A 19,468-nucleotide genomic window follows, 5' to 3' on the forward strand; every position below is an offset into this window, starting at 1 on the left:
TTCTAAGAACAGCCTACACAAAATTTAAGAGCACAACTGCTCTTCTAAAGGTGGTCTCTGAAAACTAACTCACAGTATCATATTAGGATGCATCTAAACTTGAACAGAGTATCCTATACACTGGAAAGATAAAGCCAGTTTAAGAATGTGCTGCATGCAGAATAAGTTTGAGTATCACTAATAATTCAATTCAAAGGCTGCCCAAAAGAGGTAGATCAAGTGTGCTTGCACTATTGTGCAAAATAGTGTGCTTGCTATGCCTCACAGGAATTAAGCTTTTGTAGCACAGTCTACATTCAAATAATGTTTTCAGAAAATTTTACCTTCAAATAATGTTTTCAGAGAATTTTACCTCTCAAAGTGACTTTGGTTTCTCAGTGTATAACTAAAAAGCCATGCAATAAGCACAATTTTTTTCCTGACGTGTTAACTAAAAATATTTCATTAATGTTCTATTCAAAGTTGTGCAATAACTTCTTATGCTTCTCGTCTACATGAGAAGCAGAACCAGTAGTAATGCTGATAGCTTCTTCAAAACATAACTGTTGAAGAAGTCACAAAAATATCCTCACAGTTTCAATTTACTCAGCTTGATTACAGAAAAGCTGTCAGCATCTTCAAGTCAGTAAAAGGGATTATTGCAAAGACTGAGCATGAAAAACATTATAGAAAGTAAAAAAATTTAGATGATCCTGGCACTAAAAATACATTCCAGTGTTTTTTTGTTGTACATGAAGAAAGGCCCCTTGATATTGACTAGACAAGTACTATATGGTTTACAACTAATATGTTTCTGGTTGAGAGAGATTAACCATGACTACTGCATAAATTCAGAAAGGCACTTTCATCGCAGCAGAATCCTTTTCCACTCTGTCTAATAACATTTACAAAAGGATTTTGAGCTGTGGCTCTGAATATAATACAGGATAAGGATAATTATTTCCTACAAAGCCAAGGAAATCAAGCAAATGGATTAAGTCCACTGGTCACCTTTTAGCAAATACACATCTACAAATCTGCAAAGCCTGCAGTTAATAAATGATGTAGTCAGTGTTCAGAGACATTTGTCACAAATCATCTTTATCCTTCATATTAAACTGGTTCATATATATAAACACAGACTGATGTGATTTTATGTCTGTCAAAGAAGTCTTTGCTCATCCACGACATGTTCTGCATTCATTTTTCTCAATGTTTCTACTGATTGTCTCCAATAACTACTCAGTACACTGCAAAGTGCTTGCAGAACAGTCTTGAGCACAAAGTAACCAGACCTAGAGATTAATATCCCATACAAATGCATAATGCTGAATTCCTCCACACCATGAGCACTACAGAATCTCAAAAAAAGAAAAACACAACCCCAAAACAAAACCCAAAACACAAAGAAAAAAAAGCTGGTACCAGCCAACCTATGACAACTACCCAAATGTCAAGAAATAAACAATAGTTTATTTCTTTTATATATTACTATGCTTTTATATATTACTATACTTTTATATATTACTATATATTACTAATTTTATATATTTCTTTATTTTCTTTTATATATTACTATGCACTAATATAATAGTGCATAGTGGTGGACAATACTTCCAGTATCACATTTGATAGCAGGGAGTCAAGAGGTAAGAATGAGAAAATACTGAGCTACTCTGCAACTGCAGAAACCACTGAACAGAGAAACAAGAAGCTGAAACAGCTTTGTTCATTTCAGAAGACTTTGTATTTTTACAGTTGTGTGTAAGTGTGGCAGAATACAGAAGGGAAGATTTCACATGAAAATTAGTTACAGGTGTTTTTTCTCCTGAGTGGCAAAAGGAGAACAATGAAGAGCTTAACAACTATCTTGTTTTAGATTTAATCATTAGTTACAGGTGTTTTTTCTCGAGTGGCAAAAGAAAACAACGAAGAGCTTAACAACTATCTTGTTTTAGATTTTATCACACTGGTGACAAAACAGCATGCAGTAGAATCCTTCTATAGTAATCTATAGAAATTAGTTGTCTTTTCCTTCAAAGCTATCCTGGGCATAGTGATGCTGCAGAAGTTTAATTAACCATTAACACTGTCTTGTCTTTATTGCACGCTGCTCTGCAAAGACAGTATTATCAGAGCCTTTGTCTAAGATGCAATTCCTCCTAATATCCTGCTGCATTCCAGAAATAACATTATGTAAATTATTTTACCATTTGGCTGATTACACAGCTGGATATAATTTAATGACAGCGTGTTGAGATACTAGTTGTTTAGCTTCAATAAGTTTTGATTAGAGTAAGTTGCTTAAGAGTTACAATACTGAGTGATTTATGCTGTCTGCCTAGCTCTACACTTACAGCATGAGTAGTTAGATTTGCCTAGATGCTGCCTTAGGCTGCAGCAGTTAATAAAAGTAATTTTCCTAGTAGCCAGAACAGTGCTGTGTTTTGGTTTTTACTTAGTAAAAGAAATGATAACATACTGATGTCTTGGTCATTGTCAAAAAAAAGAAAAGTATTTTTCTCAAGTCAGAGACTTTTCAGTTCACTGTGTTTTGTTAATGAGAGCAGGTGCAAAAGAAGCCTAACCCAAATGGTGAGGAGGATGCAACCACCACCAGAGACTGCAAATTAACATTAAGAGCAGTGAACAACCTCCTTCCTGGGCTCAGAGGAAGAAGCCAATTTGGTGTTTGAAGACCCCCAAACCAAAAATCACCACTGAAGTAAAAGACAGATGAACAGTGCTTGAAACCTGTGTGTAGAACAGGCGCTCAGCTCACAAGGGTACGACTGCCCAGGGATTTCTTTGTGGTCCCTTTCTGAAGGCATATAGCTCAAGCTGACTGTGCTACTGTTACTTTCGACTAAATTATTTAGTTTGTAAGATCCAACACCTGAGATTCTGCTGCAGGAAACCCAGGGTTGAGCCTGAAGAAGCATTAAGCATCCCTGAGAGTAAGCATGAGAGTGTGTCCAACTCCTTTAACAGTTTATGAATGTTCAGGCAGTGGCTTCTCCTTTAACAAACTCATCTCATGAACCAGTGAACACACTGATTCAGGGCACTTGGGCTGCCCTTCAAATGTGCCTTATTAAGTTGCACAAATTCTGTCTTTTCAGCTAGTTGTTTTCTGTCATTACTCCATTACAACTTCTAACATTTCTGGCCCAAGTCATGCTCTCCAAGATGAGCTTCACAGAATTTCACAAATGCTTTCATTATGTTAAGCCTCAAGTTCCCACATTTAGCTGTACAGACTGGACTACCAAGGAATTAATTTTTTTAATTAAACTTCAAATATCAAAGTACCTTAATAGTAAAGGTTAAAGCTTATCCATTCTCTCTATTATCTGCTATGTAAAATCTTGTATTGCTTTACTATTACCACTGCTGAATACACGAAGCTGCTTAATCAAGAGAAGATCCTTGAACCAGCATGAATTCAGAGTGAAAATCCAAGCATTCCTCTGCAGATAAACTTATAACACCAACTAGCAAATCAAGACAACACAGAAAAAAAACACACCCAGGGACTTCCATATACCAGTTTGTTCTTAACAAGATGTTCTTCCCAAACTCCTCAGTTTTTATGTGCATTTACCATGACATCTACTGACAGAAAATCTCATTTGAGAGAAACCCTGATGTCACCAAATAATAAGAGGATATAAAAGTTTATTATTCACTTTAAGATGTATAAAAGTGAAGTGTAAGCCTTGCAACCATACCTCCCTATTCCACCACAGCATGCTTCTTTTTCAGCCCAGTCAATCAACAAAAGGAGAATGCCAACCTCAGTGCTTACCACAGCATTTGAAGCAGCTGGAACTACAGCAAAATTCACATAGTGCAGTGACTGACACTAACCAAGAACTAGGAATTCAGAAATTAGTCTGTTACAGTGAAAAATAACTTTTTTCAACAGAATTGGTAAGTTCAGGGTTTAATACTCATGCTCCAAACTTTCCAATTTATGGCTTGTCCACATTGAGACTCATTTAGAAAGTATCAATGTAAACCTTTCCTCTGTTTATAAAACAACTGGATCTGTGTATGTCCTGCCCCTTTAGAAAGCTAAAACCAAGCAGATCCCCTTATAATGAGTTTGGAATAATTACTCTGCTATTCTACAAAATCAAATCAAAATCCTGTAAGATTACTATACTACCAAATATTCTGACTGCCCATAAATTTGTTCTATACACTTTGGGAAAAAAAATTAAAACACCTGAAATTTTTTCATGATTATTTCTAATATTTTAAGTAAATTCACTCTAAGTGATGTAAGTGTCAAACATATTTCAAGATACACATAAAACAGCTACCCAGGGGGGAAAAATATGGCATGGAAAGCAGTGTTTGCCACAAGTTATCTTCTTAAACAAGTGGAGGTTTAAGGATCTAGTTATCCTACTGCATTAAGTAGAGCACTGTTAAAAATAAAGCACAATTTACTGATACTTGGCTTTATTATGTTAACAAATCAAAGGCAGCTAATGCACAGGTTTGCTTAAGTGACAGACGTAGAAAAAAAAACCAAAGCAATTAGAGCAGGTGTTAAAGTGTCTTAATAAGCTTTGCATACTGAATTTCAAGAGGTTAAACCCCTTAACACATGAAACGCCCCCCAGGACAAACAGAGATTTGTTCTTTTTGGATAAAAAAAGCCTAAAAACTTGTCTATTTTATCACTTCAGTACTTTAGGGTATAAAAAGGGATGCTGACACATCTGCACAGCCCCTCATGCTATCAAACAGCTTCTTCACTTTTGCCTTTTGGGCCTTCTGGTGCTCCTCAGCTCATCAGTAGTCTGACTGCACAGTTTGGGTTTTGATTTTTTGTTTTAATTTGTTTTACTTTGCTTTGGTTTTTCTCTTTATCTTTTTCTTTAGACCAGCAAGGGATTCAATACAGTTTTCCTGATTAATTTTACAGTTTACTGTATTGTTAGTTGGTTCATTTAGTATATTCTCATCCAAATAATTCAAATTACTCTAAACAATTACTCCCTCCTAGTTAGAACAGACAAATTTTCCAGTACTGATGTCACAGGAACAGTCATTTAAAAATACAGATATATTATCTTGCACTAATGCTTCAGATGGAGATATTTCCAGTAAAATAGATGAACTTATTCACCTACATATATACATATTTATAAATTTTTAAGATATCAGTACTATTTCTATGTTAAAGTACTTCACAGTATTAAGAAAACCCACTTTTTATTTACATAGCTAACAATACACTGAAGAAGAGTTTTAACACTGAGGTTACAAATATGAGCAAGTATTTAAAAGCAGATTTCTTCTAACTATGACTTATTCAATATTAAGACTTGGAAATAAATCAGGGGTTTATATTAACTAATAATATAGTGTAGTTATTCAAATTGTGGCCTATTTAAAGTTGTTTGATATCTCTTCTCTCTCCATTTTTACACTTGTGTGGAAACTGAACTGTGAGATTTTGTTTGAAATGTAGATATTTAGTCTTGATCAAAGATGTAATCCTTCAATTAATCCTTCATTAATGGAGTGTGGGATTTTAAGTTTCTATTCTTATATGAAGCATTAAGAAATATGACCAGATTAACACAGAAGGGGATCTTTTCCTCTTAGCATACAAAGTGAAGATGTCAGGGAAAACAAAACCAAACTGTGTCCAAAGGGCACACTTGCTCATTTAGCTACACACTAAGAATTTCCAAAATGCACAAAATGATTTACTGGAAATATTTTTCTATAATTATGCCCAAATAGGGAATACAGTTTGGCTTCAGGAAGAAAAGGTATTTTGATTGAATCTAATATCCACTTTAAGACTTCAAAAAGAGATAGTTTACAGTATGTAAGACTTCCCTGTTGTAAAATTGTGAGATACAAAGGCTAAATGCTGATAAAACTATGTCCCAAATATAGAATTCTAAGGTAAGAAGAGCCAAGTTTGCCAAAATTAGATGGTATTTAAAATCTTAAACAATAAAAAGCCTCTACATGCACACAACACAGCACAAGACCATGCTAAGAATGAAACAAAACCAACCTTGCTGTTAGGCCCCGGTGAAAGCTGTCTCAAAATAAATAAAAAAATAATAAGGTTTCAAACAAGTGACAACTAGAATTAGCTTTCATTAGGATTCTTTTAATAACAAAGGAACATATGCTAGACTTGTATTTTACTATGCAGAGGATCAACTTCACTGCTGGCAATAAACTTTGAGAATTCCCCCAAATTAACATAAAGCATTACAGAAAACCTGGCTGATGTACACACAAAATATAGCTATGAATCTGACTGAAATATCACTTAGAATAAACATAAAAAAAGCTTAAGCCACTATAAAATAAGTACAGCAGGGGCTATAGTTTTTCCAAGATATGCTAATTTAAATTGGGCTGAAGAAGTCCACAGACACTCTAGGTAAAAATTGTTTTAAATCTATTAAGATCACAACCTACTTCTACAGTGATGCAAAGTTACATATAAAAATATATCTACCACAAATAGCACTGAGTCAGTTTCATGTGGTGGTTATTAAAACTAAGTGTTGGGTTTTCCTTTGAAGTAGACTGGTTGATGTAGCTATACTATTTATTTGTAATCAGTCTTTTTACTGATTACCAGTAGTTGTGTGAATTTGGTTGACAGCACAGAGGGAAAAAAATAATAAAAAAAAATAATCAGGATTTACTCACCAAGGAGGAATCCCTGCGACACCACATTCCATCCTATAAAGGAAGTGAAAGTGCTCTTCCCTTCGGTCTGATTTACAAGAAAGAAAGAAAGAGAAGGTTGTAATGTTGCTACACTAGGTACTGGTATGGAAAGGAGAAAGGAGTAGTTGATCTTAAGAGTTTACTACAGAAATTACTGAATGCATCTGTCTTTTTTTGTTGGTTGGTAGAAATCCACACATTTTGGTGGACAGGTGTACAACTTTCCAAATGAACTTAAGCAGACAACAGGAAGTTTGTGTATTTATCAGCTACAGCCCTTAGCAAAAAAATAGCCTTGGGAGTAAGGGTGCAACAGAGGGTCCAATTTCATAATCTAAAAATATGAACAAAGAAATCATGTCCAAAAGAATGTGTGTATTTGTTTGGCTTGTTTGCATTTTTGTTTGTTTGGTAGTTTTTCCTCTGAGGTGCTTTCTTTCGTGATCCAAAGTTGTTCTATTTATTTCCTACTGAAAAGCATAAATCTAGGGTTTCACAGGAGGGCAATGGGAATTTTAAGAGGTACATATAAGTTAATGATATTGCTAACAGGACCTATGACTTCATTTATTTCAGGGAAAAGCAAGCAGAGGAAAAGAAAATACAGGACACAGGATCTTCACCCATTTCCACATGGAATAAAAGTAAAGATCTTGTCAATTTATCTTCACATATGAGAAAATTCATAAACCACTTCTGTATTTCTTGTGAAAACAAGTGTTTGGAGGGGGGAGCAAAATCTCACTTTCAATAAGAATTCTTTACTTGCTTTGTGGACAAACTGTAAAATTCCTTTAAATGTAATTAAATTGGGGATCCCAGCATTTCAGTAACAAGCAATCTGATCTACAAAGAATGTGGCTTTATTGCTTTAACAAAATAATGCCTAGTATAATCTTTCTGAAAAGAGCAGAAAGAATTATGAGGAAGTAAATAATCTGAGGAGTAAACTGGAAGGGTGACGAGAACACTCACTGCTCAATCACTTCATTAAGATGTTGAGGAAGAAGTCAAGATGAAGGGAGGAGCACTTTTATTTACTACACAGAATGGAATATGATGTGGCAGGTTCAAATAACATCTAGTCATGTCTTTCAACACTTACTTAACATTTGTGAAGAAGGGCAAGCTAAAAGATTAACAGCCACCTGCTTTGTAAGTACCTTTTTTAATTACATGTTTTACCCATTTGTATTCTTACAAACATATAAAAATGTATTTCCTGAGCTAGAAGAAAGTCCCAAATTTATTTTGCCATAACAAATCAAATCAGCATAACTAGAAAAACAATAAAAATCCCCACAAAGCAAAGTGCAGGCTCTGAACAATCGGAAATGAAAACCATTTACATCTGAAAAAGTTGCATTACAGACCATAAACATAAACTGTGACCCTTTCAATCAAATGCCATTAAATTTAAGACATTAATGAATTAGAGAAAACCTCAAGCAGTGATCAAGCAAAGAGATTCTAGGGAAACAAATTCCATCAACATTTGAGGAGATTGTGACAAAGGAAAGTGCTACACGGAGTTGTTACAAAAACAAAGCTTTCTTCACCCAAGATGTTCTGAGTTTGACTGCATCTTACCTGATAACACTTTAAAACCAACACAGACAAGGTGAGTAGATTAATTGGATTCTATCCTGCCTCACATACTAAAAATAATGCCAAGCAAGCAGATTATGATTTAAAATTGGATGTGTGAATGTATATACAAATACACACTTGTTAGTGTGTAAGGTATTTTCAATATCACTTTCTTCAGTACACTGAACAATACCTAAAACCAATAACTGGCATTTCAATCTTTCAATGCTAATTTCAGAAGAGCAGATAGAATGGTTGTCAAAAGCAAAGCTGAGTTTATAAGCAAGGAAGAACACTTTTTAAACAAGAATACTAAGAGCCAAATGGAAGATTGAAGCCATTATATTTAGCTGAATTTTAATATTTTAACAGCAGCATCTGTACATATGTTTACAAACAGAACCATAATTTGACTTGTCAAATTTCTTTCTGTAGGTTGAAGCCATTATATTTAGCTGAATTTTAACATTTTAACAACAGCATCTGTACATATGTCTACAAACAGAACCATAATTTGACTTGTCTAATTTCTTTCTGCAGTTTCTTTCGTGATCCAAAGTCGTTCTATTTATTTCCTAAGCATAAATCTATGGTTTCACAGGAGGGCAATAGGAATTTTAAGAGGTAAATAAGGCTCAGGGTTATAAAGATATATATGTGTTCTTATCCTTATCCATATAAAGATCAGGTTAAAACTAAATATGTCATATTTTTTACACAGCTAAGAAAACTCTTAACATACTGAAAATCTGAGATGCTGCTTAAAATTAACAGCACAATAAAATATTAGACTGCCACCTAGTGCCAATTTTTAGCATCACCAAAGTACAAATACTCCAACTATCTACTTCTAAATACTCATGCAACTAGACTAACATTTGCTCTAATCAGAACACTCTAAACCATGCACCTAAAACCACTGCACATATGGAGAATATTAAAAATGCAAATGCAAGCAATTAAACCAAAAATCATCTGCCATAAATCAACTTCAAATTTAAGGAAATACAGCATGAAAAACCTGAAGTCCTTATTTATTCAAGGAAAATTTACAGTATCAATGCAAATACTTCTTTTCTTTTAGGTTAAAGTTAAGGCTTCCATACTCAGCTTCACTGTGAAGTAGCAACTTTTAGAAACAATATTAATTCTATCCAGTGTTTACATGAGAAAGGCAAACCAAAAATCCTATGTATTAGCAACTTCTTAGTATTGATCTAAACAAAAAGCAAGGGGTTACAAATATTTTTTCTTAATTATATTCTAATTAGTTAGTCTCACCCAACTACTCTCTAAGGGTTTTTGAAGGGATGAACCTATTTTATAAAAGAATTTTGTGGGCAAATTTTCCCTTGAAAATAAGGAAAATTTTTGTTGTAAAAATAAAACCCAAACTTGTGAACTTGTGTGTCAGTATCAGAGAGTATAAGAAAAGGCATAAGCCAAATGGTTACGCCTAAGAAATCTTAACTGTTCAAATAGATCTTAGTTAAAAGAACAAAACTATAAAGTTACAACTCTGTCCTTTCTAAGCTAAATATGCCTCTAAGTGATGCTATTATCAAATTGTTGTGCCTGAAAAAAAAAATAAACCAACAACAGTGACTGGTGGCAAAGCTTAAAGGTCCCCCACATACCTTTCCTTTGGCTACTTTAGCCCAAAACTTCTTTACAGTGGAAAAAGTCATTAGTAGTTCAAATAGCACTGAGAGGCCATAAAATTAAGCACACACATAAAGAGAGAAGTATTTTTTAAGGGTATCAACACCTTTCCCTTGAATCAACTTACCGTAAGCCATAGCAAGGCAACGTGATGAACCGGAACATGGCCAGAAAAACCCTCAAAGGAAGCAGGGTGAATACATACAGAAAAGCATCCAGGCACAAAAAGATTCCAAAAAACATCAACTAAATTAAAAAAAAAAAAAAAAGAAAAAATGTTAGCAGTTTATAAAGGGCTACAAAAAGTTTAATAAGAATTATATTATTTTATGAAAAATACATTTCCATAAGATGACTTAACCAAATCAGGCCAATACTCTCATGGGTTCCATCAGTTAACTATAGGAAAAATAACATACTATGCACTTGAAAAACTATTCAGCAAAAATTCTGCACCACAAGATCCAAATAGCAACTGCTTTTGCAGATTTCCATGGCTCACCAAAGTCAGTCTTTAGTGAATAGATGGTTTTCACCTGGACATGACCTTAGCACATTTTCCAGTGGTGCCTTTCCTCAAATGTTACAAAAGTTAATGTTTCTAACCTTAGAAAAACAAAAATGCAGAGCAGTGTGTTCATGTGCACAGTCATTTTCTGCCAACCTTTTTATTGCTGCTGGTTTTTTTTTTAAATATTTTTTTTACCCTGTTAATTTTTATTTCAGTTAGTTACTGCTATGACAGATGCCCATCAGAGAATATCCACCTTTTTCATACAATAAATAGAAACTTTGAAGAGGTTTATGTTCAGCTGCCCCCAGTTAAAGTGCTTTATTGTTCATTTACAGAAACAGTGGAAGATTCCATTGTAGCAACAAGCCAAGCAACTCTATGAAAAATAAACTCTGCAGTCAGAAAGCTCTTATAGACCAGATTCTCCCATGACATTTCTTCTTTACCTGCTTTACAAATGTATTTAAGTTTTACCTGTGCTTTTATGCTTCTGACAGACCAGAAGCTATTGTTTTATACTGTAAGGAAACTCAGATAAAAAGGCAAGCTTAACTGGCTACACAATTAAGATCAGCAACACCTAAGCAGGCCAAGATATCCATTACAAATGCACATTGTCCTGGTTTGGGCCACAATACAGCAAATTTTCTGGTTTGTAATCTTGTTTACATATGAAAGTTGCAGGTGTTGCTGTCAGGAAAGGAAGACACCCTGTTGGTTGTGTGTGTGTGTGTGTGTGTGTGTGTGTGTGTGTGTGTGTGTGAAATAAACCAAAGCACAAATAAATTACTTTTATCTCCCAAAATCTCTTTACCTTTCAAAACACCTTATCAGCTCATGCAACAGCCAGTTCCATGTCCATTCAAAATTATCAGGGGCACCTGGTTACAAGTAGCAGATGAATTTATGCATTGCATTGTAATATGCCATCAAGTTACCTATTTCTTTGCTAGTTTTAAACCAGGGGCTTAGAATCAAAGCACAGCACTGAGGATGACTGGCTGAATATGAATCTTTTTTTTTTCCTCTCTTTTTCTTTTCTCTCTTTTTTTATTTTTCTTTTCTTTCTTAACTCCTTAAACCAATCAAAATAAAATAACCTTGCCTCTGAGCTCTTTGAATTCTTTGCAGGCATCTTTACAGCCTAGAAAAAACTCTGCTTTTTCTTTTTCATTTAGACAGATTTTTTTCTCTGCCTGAGCATGTAACCATGGTTTTTCACATTCTATAAGCTCATGTTAGTATTTTCAATTATTGTTTAAGGTCCTCATTTTCATAATTTTTTTACTACATGGCACCTGCACACTTACATGCACCTGTTGAAATATAATCAGCACTGAAATTTTCACTTATTTCTGTAAGCATTATTTTTGTTGCTACAGCCCAGATACTGAGGAGCTAACAGAAAAGCTTACAGAGCTTAACCATACTTGTGTTTTTCTGCTAAAAGTTTGATTTTGAGATCAATTATCAAGTTCTCTCTTAAGGCAGCAGGAAGAGGAATGACCTTTTCATTTAGTATAAATAACCTGTTACAATGAAAAGCTTCCACTGGAACTGCACAAAAAGCTCAAATGGAAGTAGCATTTGTTTTACAAAGTATCCAGCATCTCCAAATAAAAAAGGGATATTCAGGACAACAAAAAGAATTCTACACTTTTAACATCACATCCCCCTCTAAAAATTATGTACATATAATAAGTGCACATTAAAGAGTGCGTCCTAAAATTAGGCTTTGATAAATTCACTCCATTTAATTTTCACTCTGATGAGTCTGTAATTACAGTAGTAATTAGTAGTAAACAACCCAAGCCACTAAGAAAATTCTTCCTTTTCTAGTGTCTCACACAGACTTCAATCACACAGGCAAGGGGTTCCTGCCCAAGGTGATGATCTGCACACTCTTTAGTTTGCTTTCCAGGTGTTCACCATCATAATTTTTCATTTTTATTCAATGACTGTGATTCATTTTGATATAGCTAGTGTGCATGCTAACCTGGACTAAGGCCACACAAGCAGATTTATTTCATAATGTCTCCATAAAAAGATAACACTTTTTAATGTTACCTGCTTATTACCTAGTTTTACATTCTTGCCTGTTTCCAGTACAAGCTGAAGTTTGATTTCCATGCAAAATCTACCAACTTCACTACTTACAGCATCAGCCTCATTTATAAGACTGTTGACCTTCATTTGTTCTTACAGTCTGACTGGAAATACAAGGTGATGATCCTTCAGAATAAATTCTGTGGCTTGGAGATGGCATGCAATAATCTGTATCATCACAATGGAGATGATGTAGAACTGCTATGCTGCTCAACTGAGACCCTACCACAACTTCAATTTTCTGCCATAAACTGGAATGAGTAAACAGAGAGGATGTGACAACATTATCCCTGGAGATGCTCAAAGCCCAACTGGATCTGGCTCTGGGCAACCTGTTGCAAATGATGCAGCTTTAAGCAAAGGCTTGGACTAAATAATCTCCAGATGTCTACCACAATCACATTCTGCAGTAAATGACAGAGTTTAGGTTTTTTTTAAACTAGATCTCATCATGGTCCAAGGAAGAATTAAATTATACTGAAGGGGGAACCCGAGTGCTGCCAACCAAGAAAATCCTACCCTCTCTCTCTTCATTGCTCCCCTTCTGCAATCTGGCTCACTATCCTAGCAAAGAACAAACAGAGTAAGAAAAGTGAAACATTCACTACTGAACTATGAGCTGATTAACTCTTAGAATGGTCCAACAAGCACACAGCTTATGCAAAATGTGCAGCATGCATAAGAAAGGAGATGGAAGTGAGAGGAACAGTGAAACAAGACTTCCTTCAAAATAAATTAAATTGATTTAGCCTAGCATGTAACTTCATCCCTAGAGTCTTTGAGAATTTTAGCAGTATTACTTTTAACATTATTGCTGTGCTGCAGCAATTATTACTAATGTACTAATGTAATGCACCTTATTACTAATGTTGCCTTTCTCGTGGTTCTTGAGCATATTTCTTCAGACTCCTAAATCAAACAAAAATGGTCAAGCCAGAGTAGAACTGTCCTCTATGTTACAGCATTGGGACTGGCTCACTGCAGGGTCAAAATTATTTCTTAGCTGACATAAAGAAGGTGGCAGAAATACCTCAGGAAGGGCTATTGCACTGAGATAGAGAGGCAAGTCAACAGTTGCAAGAAGTAAAAGAGAAGGCTATGAAAATGACATCAAAAACCTTAGAGAGAAACTGTATTTTTAAAGGATTGAAGTCTCTCCACCCCCAAAACATATTAGACTGGAAAAATCTTCAAAACGTTTTGTTTCTGTAAATGTCAAGTTACATTTTGTTTTAAAAATTTCTCTTGCTTGACTGTTTCTTTAAGGATCAGAGACATCTTTATATTTGAATTTGTCATCATGTGGATTTGAAAGTTAGTCATGTCTGCCTCTGCTAATAACATGAGTTGCCAGCAGCAACCAGCCTATGTTTATGGGCACAAACCCCACAAAACCTTTAGGTTACAAACACTGAAAATTCATCATTCTAGATCTCTTAAATCTTTTTTAGTAGTAGAAGTGCTCGGAAAACTAATATTTAAATGATTTAATGCAACGGGTTTAATCTCTAAATTAAAAACTCAAATTATACTTCACCTTTTCCAGTTCTTTTGGTATCCTCATGCACGTGTAAACTCTCTCCCTTCGCTCTGTGTATTTTGCTTCATTGTGTTCAAGGAAGTAACCTCTTGTTAGCTCTGCACTGATGAATCTCAGCAATGAAAGATCTGCATTTGAGAACACACACAAGCAGAAGACACTTCAGGCATGACCTCCAAAGAGTGACAAGACTGCTGTGCTTTTGTTACTTCCTGTAGTTTCATTCTCATCACATTACACAGCTTGCTGCTGATCATCACCAGGATGGCAAATAATTTGGTATGGGAGGAGCTGTATCAGAAGCAAATCCCATGCTCTCCCATTCCTCTGTTGCCTCCCAACAAACAAAACAAGCTACTTTTCCCAGCCCATCGTTTTCCCCAGCTATTCCACTTCTCCAAAACATTACTCCAGGCAGCCTCACTGAAAGCAATATGCAGAGTAGAATTAATCCTTAACATACTGACAGTCATTCTAAATTTACTAACCTCTATTTTAGACTTTTATAAACTATTTTGTCTCTCAGCAACACTAGCAACTTGGTCTTTATTTGAAACAACTTTCTGCAAGATCAAAAACGTCCGTGGATACATGATCCCAAGTGATTCAGTGCACAAACAGTCAAGCATGCTGATTATTTGATGATCAGACTCAAGTCTTTCAAGACCAAAAAGCCATCAAGCACGTAGAGGTCTTCTCCATTTTAACAGCTGTAGGTAAAAATAAGTGGTAGGCTGGCTGACTTCTGTTTAATCAACTCGTATGGCTCCCAAAATATGATTTTTGGCAGGGTGGTCTTGCAAAAGGAAATAAAATATGATATTATAATTATGAAAATTCAGGCTGTCAGCACAAGGAGGATGAGCTCATGCTTTGCTGCTCACTGACAAGGTCTGAAATTACCATCTCTGGGTAACACTTTGGAGGTGCCAGAACACTATAATAAAGTTCCTCATTCCTGATTAAATTGGCATTTAAAACCAGAAACTCTCAGTGTTCACACAGCATCCAAAGACAGAAATGCACTTATTTTAGACAGACAGGTGAGAAGCTACAGGACATTTATCATGGCAAGAATATACTCACAAACTCTAAATTCACATTTTAGCTACAGTCTTGGTGACCAATGCCAGCAGAGCACAAAGTGTGGACCTTGCCTGGGACAATACCCCACATTTCTGGGGGCAGAAAAAGCTGCACAACAAACCTTGAATTAAACCCTTTAGCTGGGTAACAGCTTTTAAGAGACTAAAACAAGTATAGGTGCTATGTGTGAAATGTCCACACAACTGTCTGAGATGGTGGCTTTTCAATATTCGCCACACTGAAGATGAGGAGGAGCATTAGCTGGAAGAGCAGCCAGGAAATCACAAACAAATTACAAAATTAAAGCAAAAAAAGGATCAGCTCAAACAGAAACATAAACAAAGCAGAAGAGGCAGGGTCTGCTTATACACCACACTGTCCTGCGTGAGGGACACATGCTGAGAGAGACTGGAACTTGTGATGAGTAAATCAGGCATTTCAGAGTTTCTGGTGGTATATTCTGTGTATGTCTAGAATTGTGATTTATTGTGCTGCTGATACTGATCACAACTATATAATTCACTAGTGCTGGTTAATTATGTTTTGTCAATAAATCATTTAAGTAATGATTTGCTTTAAATTACATAAACTCAACTGTTTTTCCCTGTGTAAGATTGTTTGGGTAGTGATTTTAATGATTCATATATGACTGATCCACTTCTGGTAAGTAGATCAAACCTACTGTAAGCCTGGAAGGCATTTATTTTATCACAAGCAAAATCAACATGTAGTTTAATGAGTAGCAAAAAACTAATATTGACATATAAAGTTTCAATCATAGTTCGTTCCAGCAAAATAAGGCAGAAGTTTATACCACTAAGTCATTGTTCAGATCCCCTGCCAATCTGTTTTCTGGAGTCTCCCTTTTTAGCACTAACACTTATAACTTTTTTTGTTTTCCCCAATTCGTTATTGTTTAAAAGTTAAAAAAAAATAAGCTTATCCATAAACACACAAATTAATAACTTTGTTAACTGCCCAGCTCTACTTTCTTCCACCACAGGTAACAGACCTTCTCTAACTTAAAGGGAGTAACAACTGAAGTTTCCTGTGCAATACAGACAGACATATGGGCAACCATCATGGAATAACTTCTGGTTTCCTTATGGCTCTCCTCCAACTTGAGAGATCCTATGATTCCAATTAATAAGTTACTTGTTATCACTCCTTTCCTCACACAAACTGGTTCATGGGCCTACTGTTGACAAACAAATGATTTTAAGCTTCCTTCACCTGGCTAAACTTTCATACCCTAGACAGAGATAATCACTCCTCAGGACTGAGGCTGATCAATACACAAACTCCAGACTGTGACTGCAAAACAACTTCCCCAGTGCCAGGGGATGCACTAAAGCAGCCAGCTGCTCAGCCAACTCCTCTCTGAGCCCTTAGTGCCACCAAGCATCAGCCCAAGCTCTGTGCCAGCTGTGAAAAAGATCAGTGGCTGACCCTAAAGGAAAAACACAGCAAGCAAAAGAACAGGATGAGACACCAAGGCAGGAAAGAGCAATAAATCATCTGAAAAACAACTTCTTTTTAAAAGAAAATTATGCTTTGATAGCAGAATTAAGTAAACACTCTTAGTTCCTACTTTAAATTCCTTTGCTATGTCAAGCTTCCCTCCTTTGCTGTCTGAAAGTTTTAGACTGTGGCTTAAGTTTAGATTGTTCAGACAGCTCACCCTCCATGCTTCAAGGATTCCCATTTATCTCCAATTTCAGGACAGAAGGGCACAAGCATCTTCAAAACATAAAGGGCCACTAATTCTGGTACAAAACTCAATGATTTACCTAAGCTATACTTCAATGCATAGCTACCAAGCATAACCATTAACCAGAAATGGAGAGGAAAATCTGTGCAAATGGGAAATGCACTGTGCCTCACTAAGTTTCTACTGTTACATAATCCTAACTCTAATACTAAATTCCAGGCACTCACTTCACTTCCCTGAATCCTACATAAACACTTCTTCCACAAACGCTCAAACAAATTCAACACTAAATGACAGTTGTTTTTTTTTTTAAAAAAAAGGGTATTTCCTTCCCCTCTAAATATATTCTCTGTAAAGGAATAGTCCTGCTTTGCCAACATGAAGTTACTTTTATCTACTAATTTATGTATTGCTGCCATTAGATGAGTTAGAACTTTTAGTTTCTCTATCAAAGCCTGTTATTTGCCTGTCTTCTTGCCCTGAAGAGTCAGAGAGCACCAATGAATTTTAAGTATTTTTAATTTAAAATCAACAACCTGAACATAGTTAGGAATTCACACACTAAAACACGAATAACAATTTCCTTACTTTTTATGAAGTTAATTGTTCAGGTGTCTTTCAGGCACATCAGTATCTCAGCCACTCTTTTTTTCACCACAAAGCAATTCATATAATACTACAATGAAGCCAACTCCCTGCAACTATGGAATTTACATCGTTTTCAACAGAAACTTTCACAGAACTCTAGTCCATGATGCTGCGTGTCCTGTGACATAACACAGCAGAAACAAACACAGCACCTGTCAAATTTAGAAGGAAAGCATTTAGTTGTTGGCAGATTACTTAAATCCTAATCCCCTTTTACCTTTTTTGTATTTTGTAAAACCTGTGGTATTGCATTCGAGCCAACACCGAGGCAGAATGCCTGAAAATCTGAACACCACTTTGAGCCCTTTCCAGATTTTCATCAAGCCCTTCCATGAAGAATATGGTGCTAATAAGGTTATTTATAACCTTTCCAACACTGAATCAACCCTGCCACACTGAAAGTTTTTTATATAAAACGCAAGGCTATTTTCAAAAATTACTTTGTAGATACCTGAAATAACCTCCTCGAATGTAAACGCAAATACAGCTGCAGGCTGAGAGCAAAGGCCATGACATTCCTCCTTATATTTTCCCCTACAAAACCCTCAACTATGCTTAAAGAGTTTTAATAACCTCCAAACGACTTCAGTGCTCCAACAGCACCGCTATTTTCAGTAGCAAAGACAATTATACTCAAGGGAAAGAAAAAAAAGAGTAAAAACAGGTAACGAGACGCGTTAAGGCAACGAAGCATTTCCCACACTTCATCCAGAAAGTTGGAGCAAGCGGCACAGCGGGACCAGGTCCCAGCAGCCCGGTTCCCATCAGAATTCACTCGCCCCTCGACAAGTACCGAACCGAACACCCCTAATTTCAGTGCCTGTCACCCATGGACGATGATGATGATGTCCTTGTCATTTAAAAGCCTCCCTGTTCCTGCCTGACAGGCGATGGGGACTTCACTGCCCCCCTTCTCCTCCCTGCACACCCTCCTGCAGAAAGCAGACACAGAACCGGGCAGGCTCAGGGTTTATTCCCTGGCCCGACCGAACTTCACGATAAGGAGACAGGAGGCAAAGCAACCGGCGGGGAAGCTCCTCCGCCCGCCCGGCTCCGTTACCGGAGGGGCTGAACGAGGCCGCACCCCAAGGCCCTCCAGGTCCCGGCGCACTTTTCCAAGTCGCCCGACGAAGTTTGCACGGGTGGGTGACGGCGGCCGCGCCTCAAGCACCCATCCCGGCCTCGGATACTCCGTGGGACCGGCCCGTGAGGTGCTGCCGGGAGCCCAGCGCTGGCGAAACGCCCCGGAGACACCGCCCGCCCAGGGCAACACCGCCACGGCCACCCCGGTCTCCCGTGGGGAGTGGAATCCAACCCGGGGACTCTCGCTGCCCTTCCACCTGCCTCGGCCTGCGCGAAAAGGCCTCCCGCCCCGCCACCGCCGGCCCTCACCGGAGAGGCTCCGTTTTTTCTTCCTTCCCCGGTCGCTCTCGTAGAAGCCTAAAGTCTCCGTTCGCTGCTGCGGTGACGGCTGCCCCGCTCCGGCGGGAGGTGGCCGAGGGTCGCTGCTACCCCAGAGAGTTTTCGGTTCCCCCCGGACGCTCTCCTGCTGTTCCGCAGCTCCGCCGCGCCGTCCCTCCCCTCCGCTGCCCGGCGCGGCGGGGGAGGAGGCAGCGGCGTCGGGAACCGCGGCCATGTTCACCGCCCGCTCCGCGCCCGCCGCGCCGCGCCCCTGCCGCTGACTCATCACTGCGCGACGGCCCCGCCGCCCGCCACGGTGCCCGGCGCTAGGGGCGGGGGCGAAGCCGGCGCGGCGCCATCTTTGCGGCGGGGCTGCCGCCGTTAACCGCTTCGGTGCCGGGACTGTCGCCTCATGGCGCGCCTCCTCCCTCTGCCTCCCGCTCTGGAAACTTGCGATGGTTTTATAGATTTGTTTTGTGTAAATAAAGATGTTTCTGTTAAGGAAGGG

The 19,468-nt window shown here is 37.5% G+C and overlaps 1 protein-coding gene across 2 annotated transcripts in view; it reads right to left on the reverse strand.

Moving 5' to 3' along the window:
- Positions 1-19,219, reverse strand: part of TAPT1 (transmembrane anterior posterior transformation 1) — a 48,746-nt gene extending 29,527 nt beyond the window's left edge. Inside the window, exons 1-4 of one of the 2 annotated variants that reach the window (XM_030449963.1) lie at positions 18,952-19,219; positions 14,112-14,242; positions 10,082-10,200; positions 6,029-6,052 (exon numbers count right to left, since the gene is read on the reverse strand). In XM_030449963.1, the coding sequence (XP_030305823.1) occupies positions 6,029-6,052; positions 10,082-10,200; positions 14,112-14,242; positions 18,952-19,195 (518 nt within the window). In that variant the 5' untranslated portion in view covers positions 19,196-19,219. Of the gene's footprint in view, positions 1-6,028; positions 6,053-10,081; positions 10,201-14,111; positions 14,243-18,903 lie in introns of both variants that reach the window. The other variant, XM_030449964.1, reaches the window with a different exon arrangement.
- Positions 19,220-19,468: the final 249 nt, after the last annotated feature.

This window comes from Calypte anna, chromosome 4A (assembly GCF_003957555.1).
Source record: "Calypte anna isolate BGI_N300 chromosome 4A, bCalAnn1_v1.p, whole genome shotgun sequence".
Lineage (NCBI taxonomy): Eukaryota > Metazoa > Chordata > Aves > Apodiformes > Trochilidae > Calypte > Calypte anna.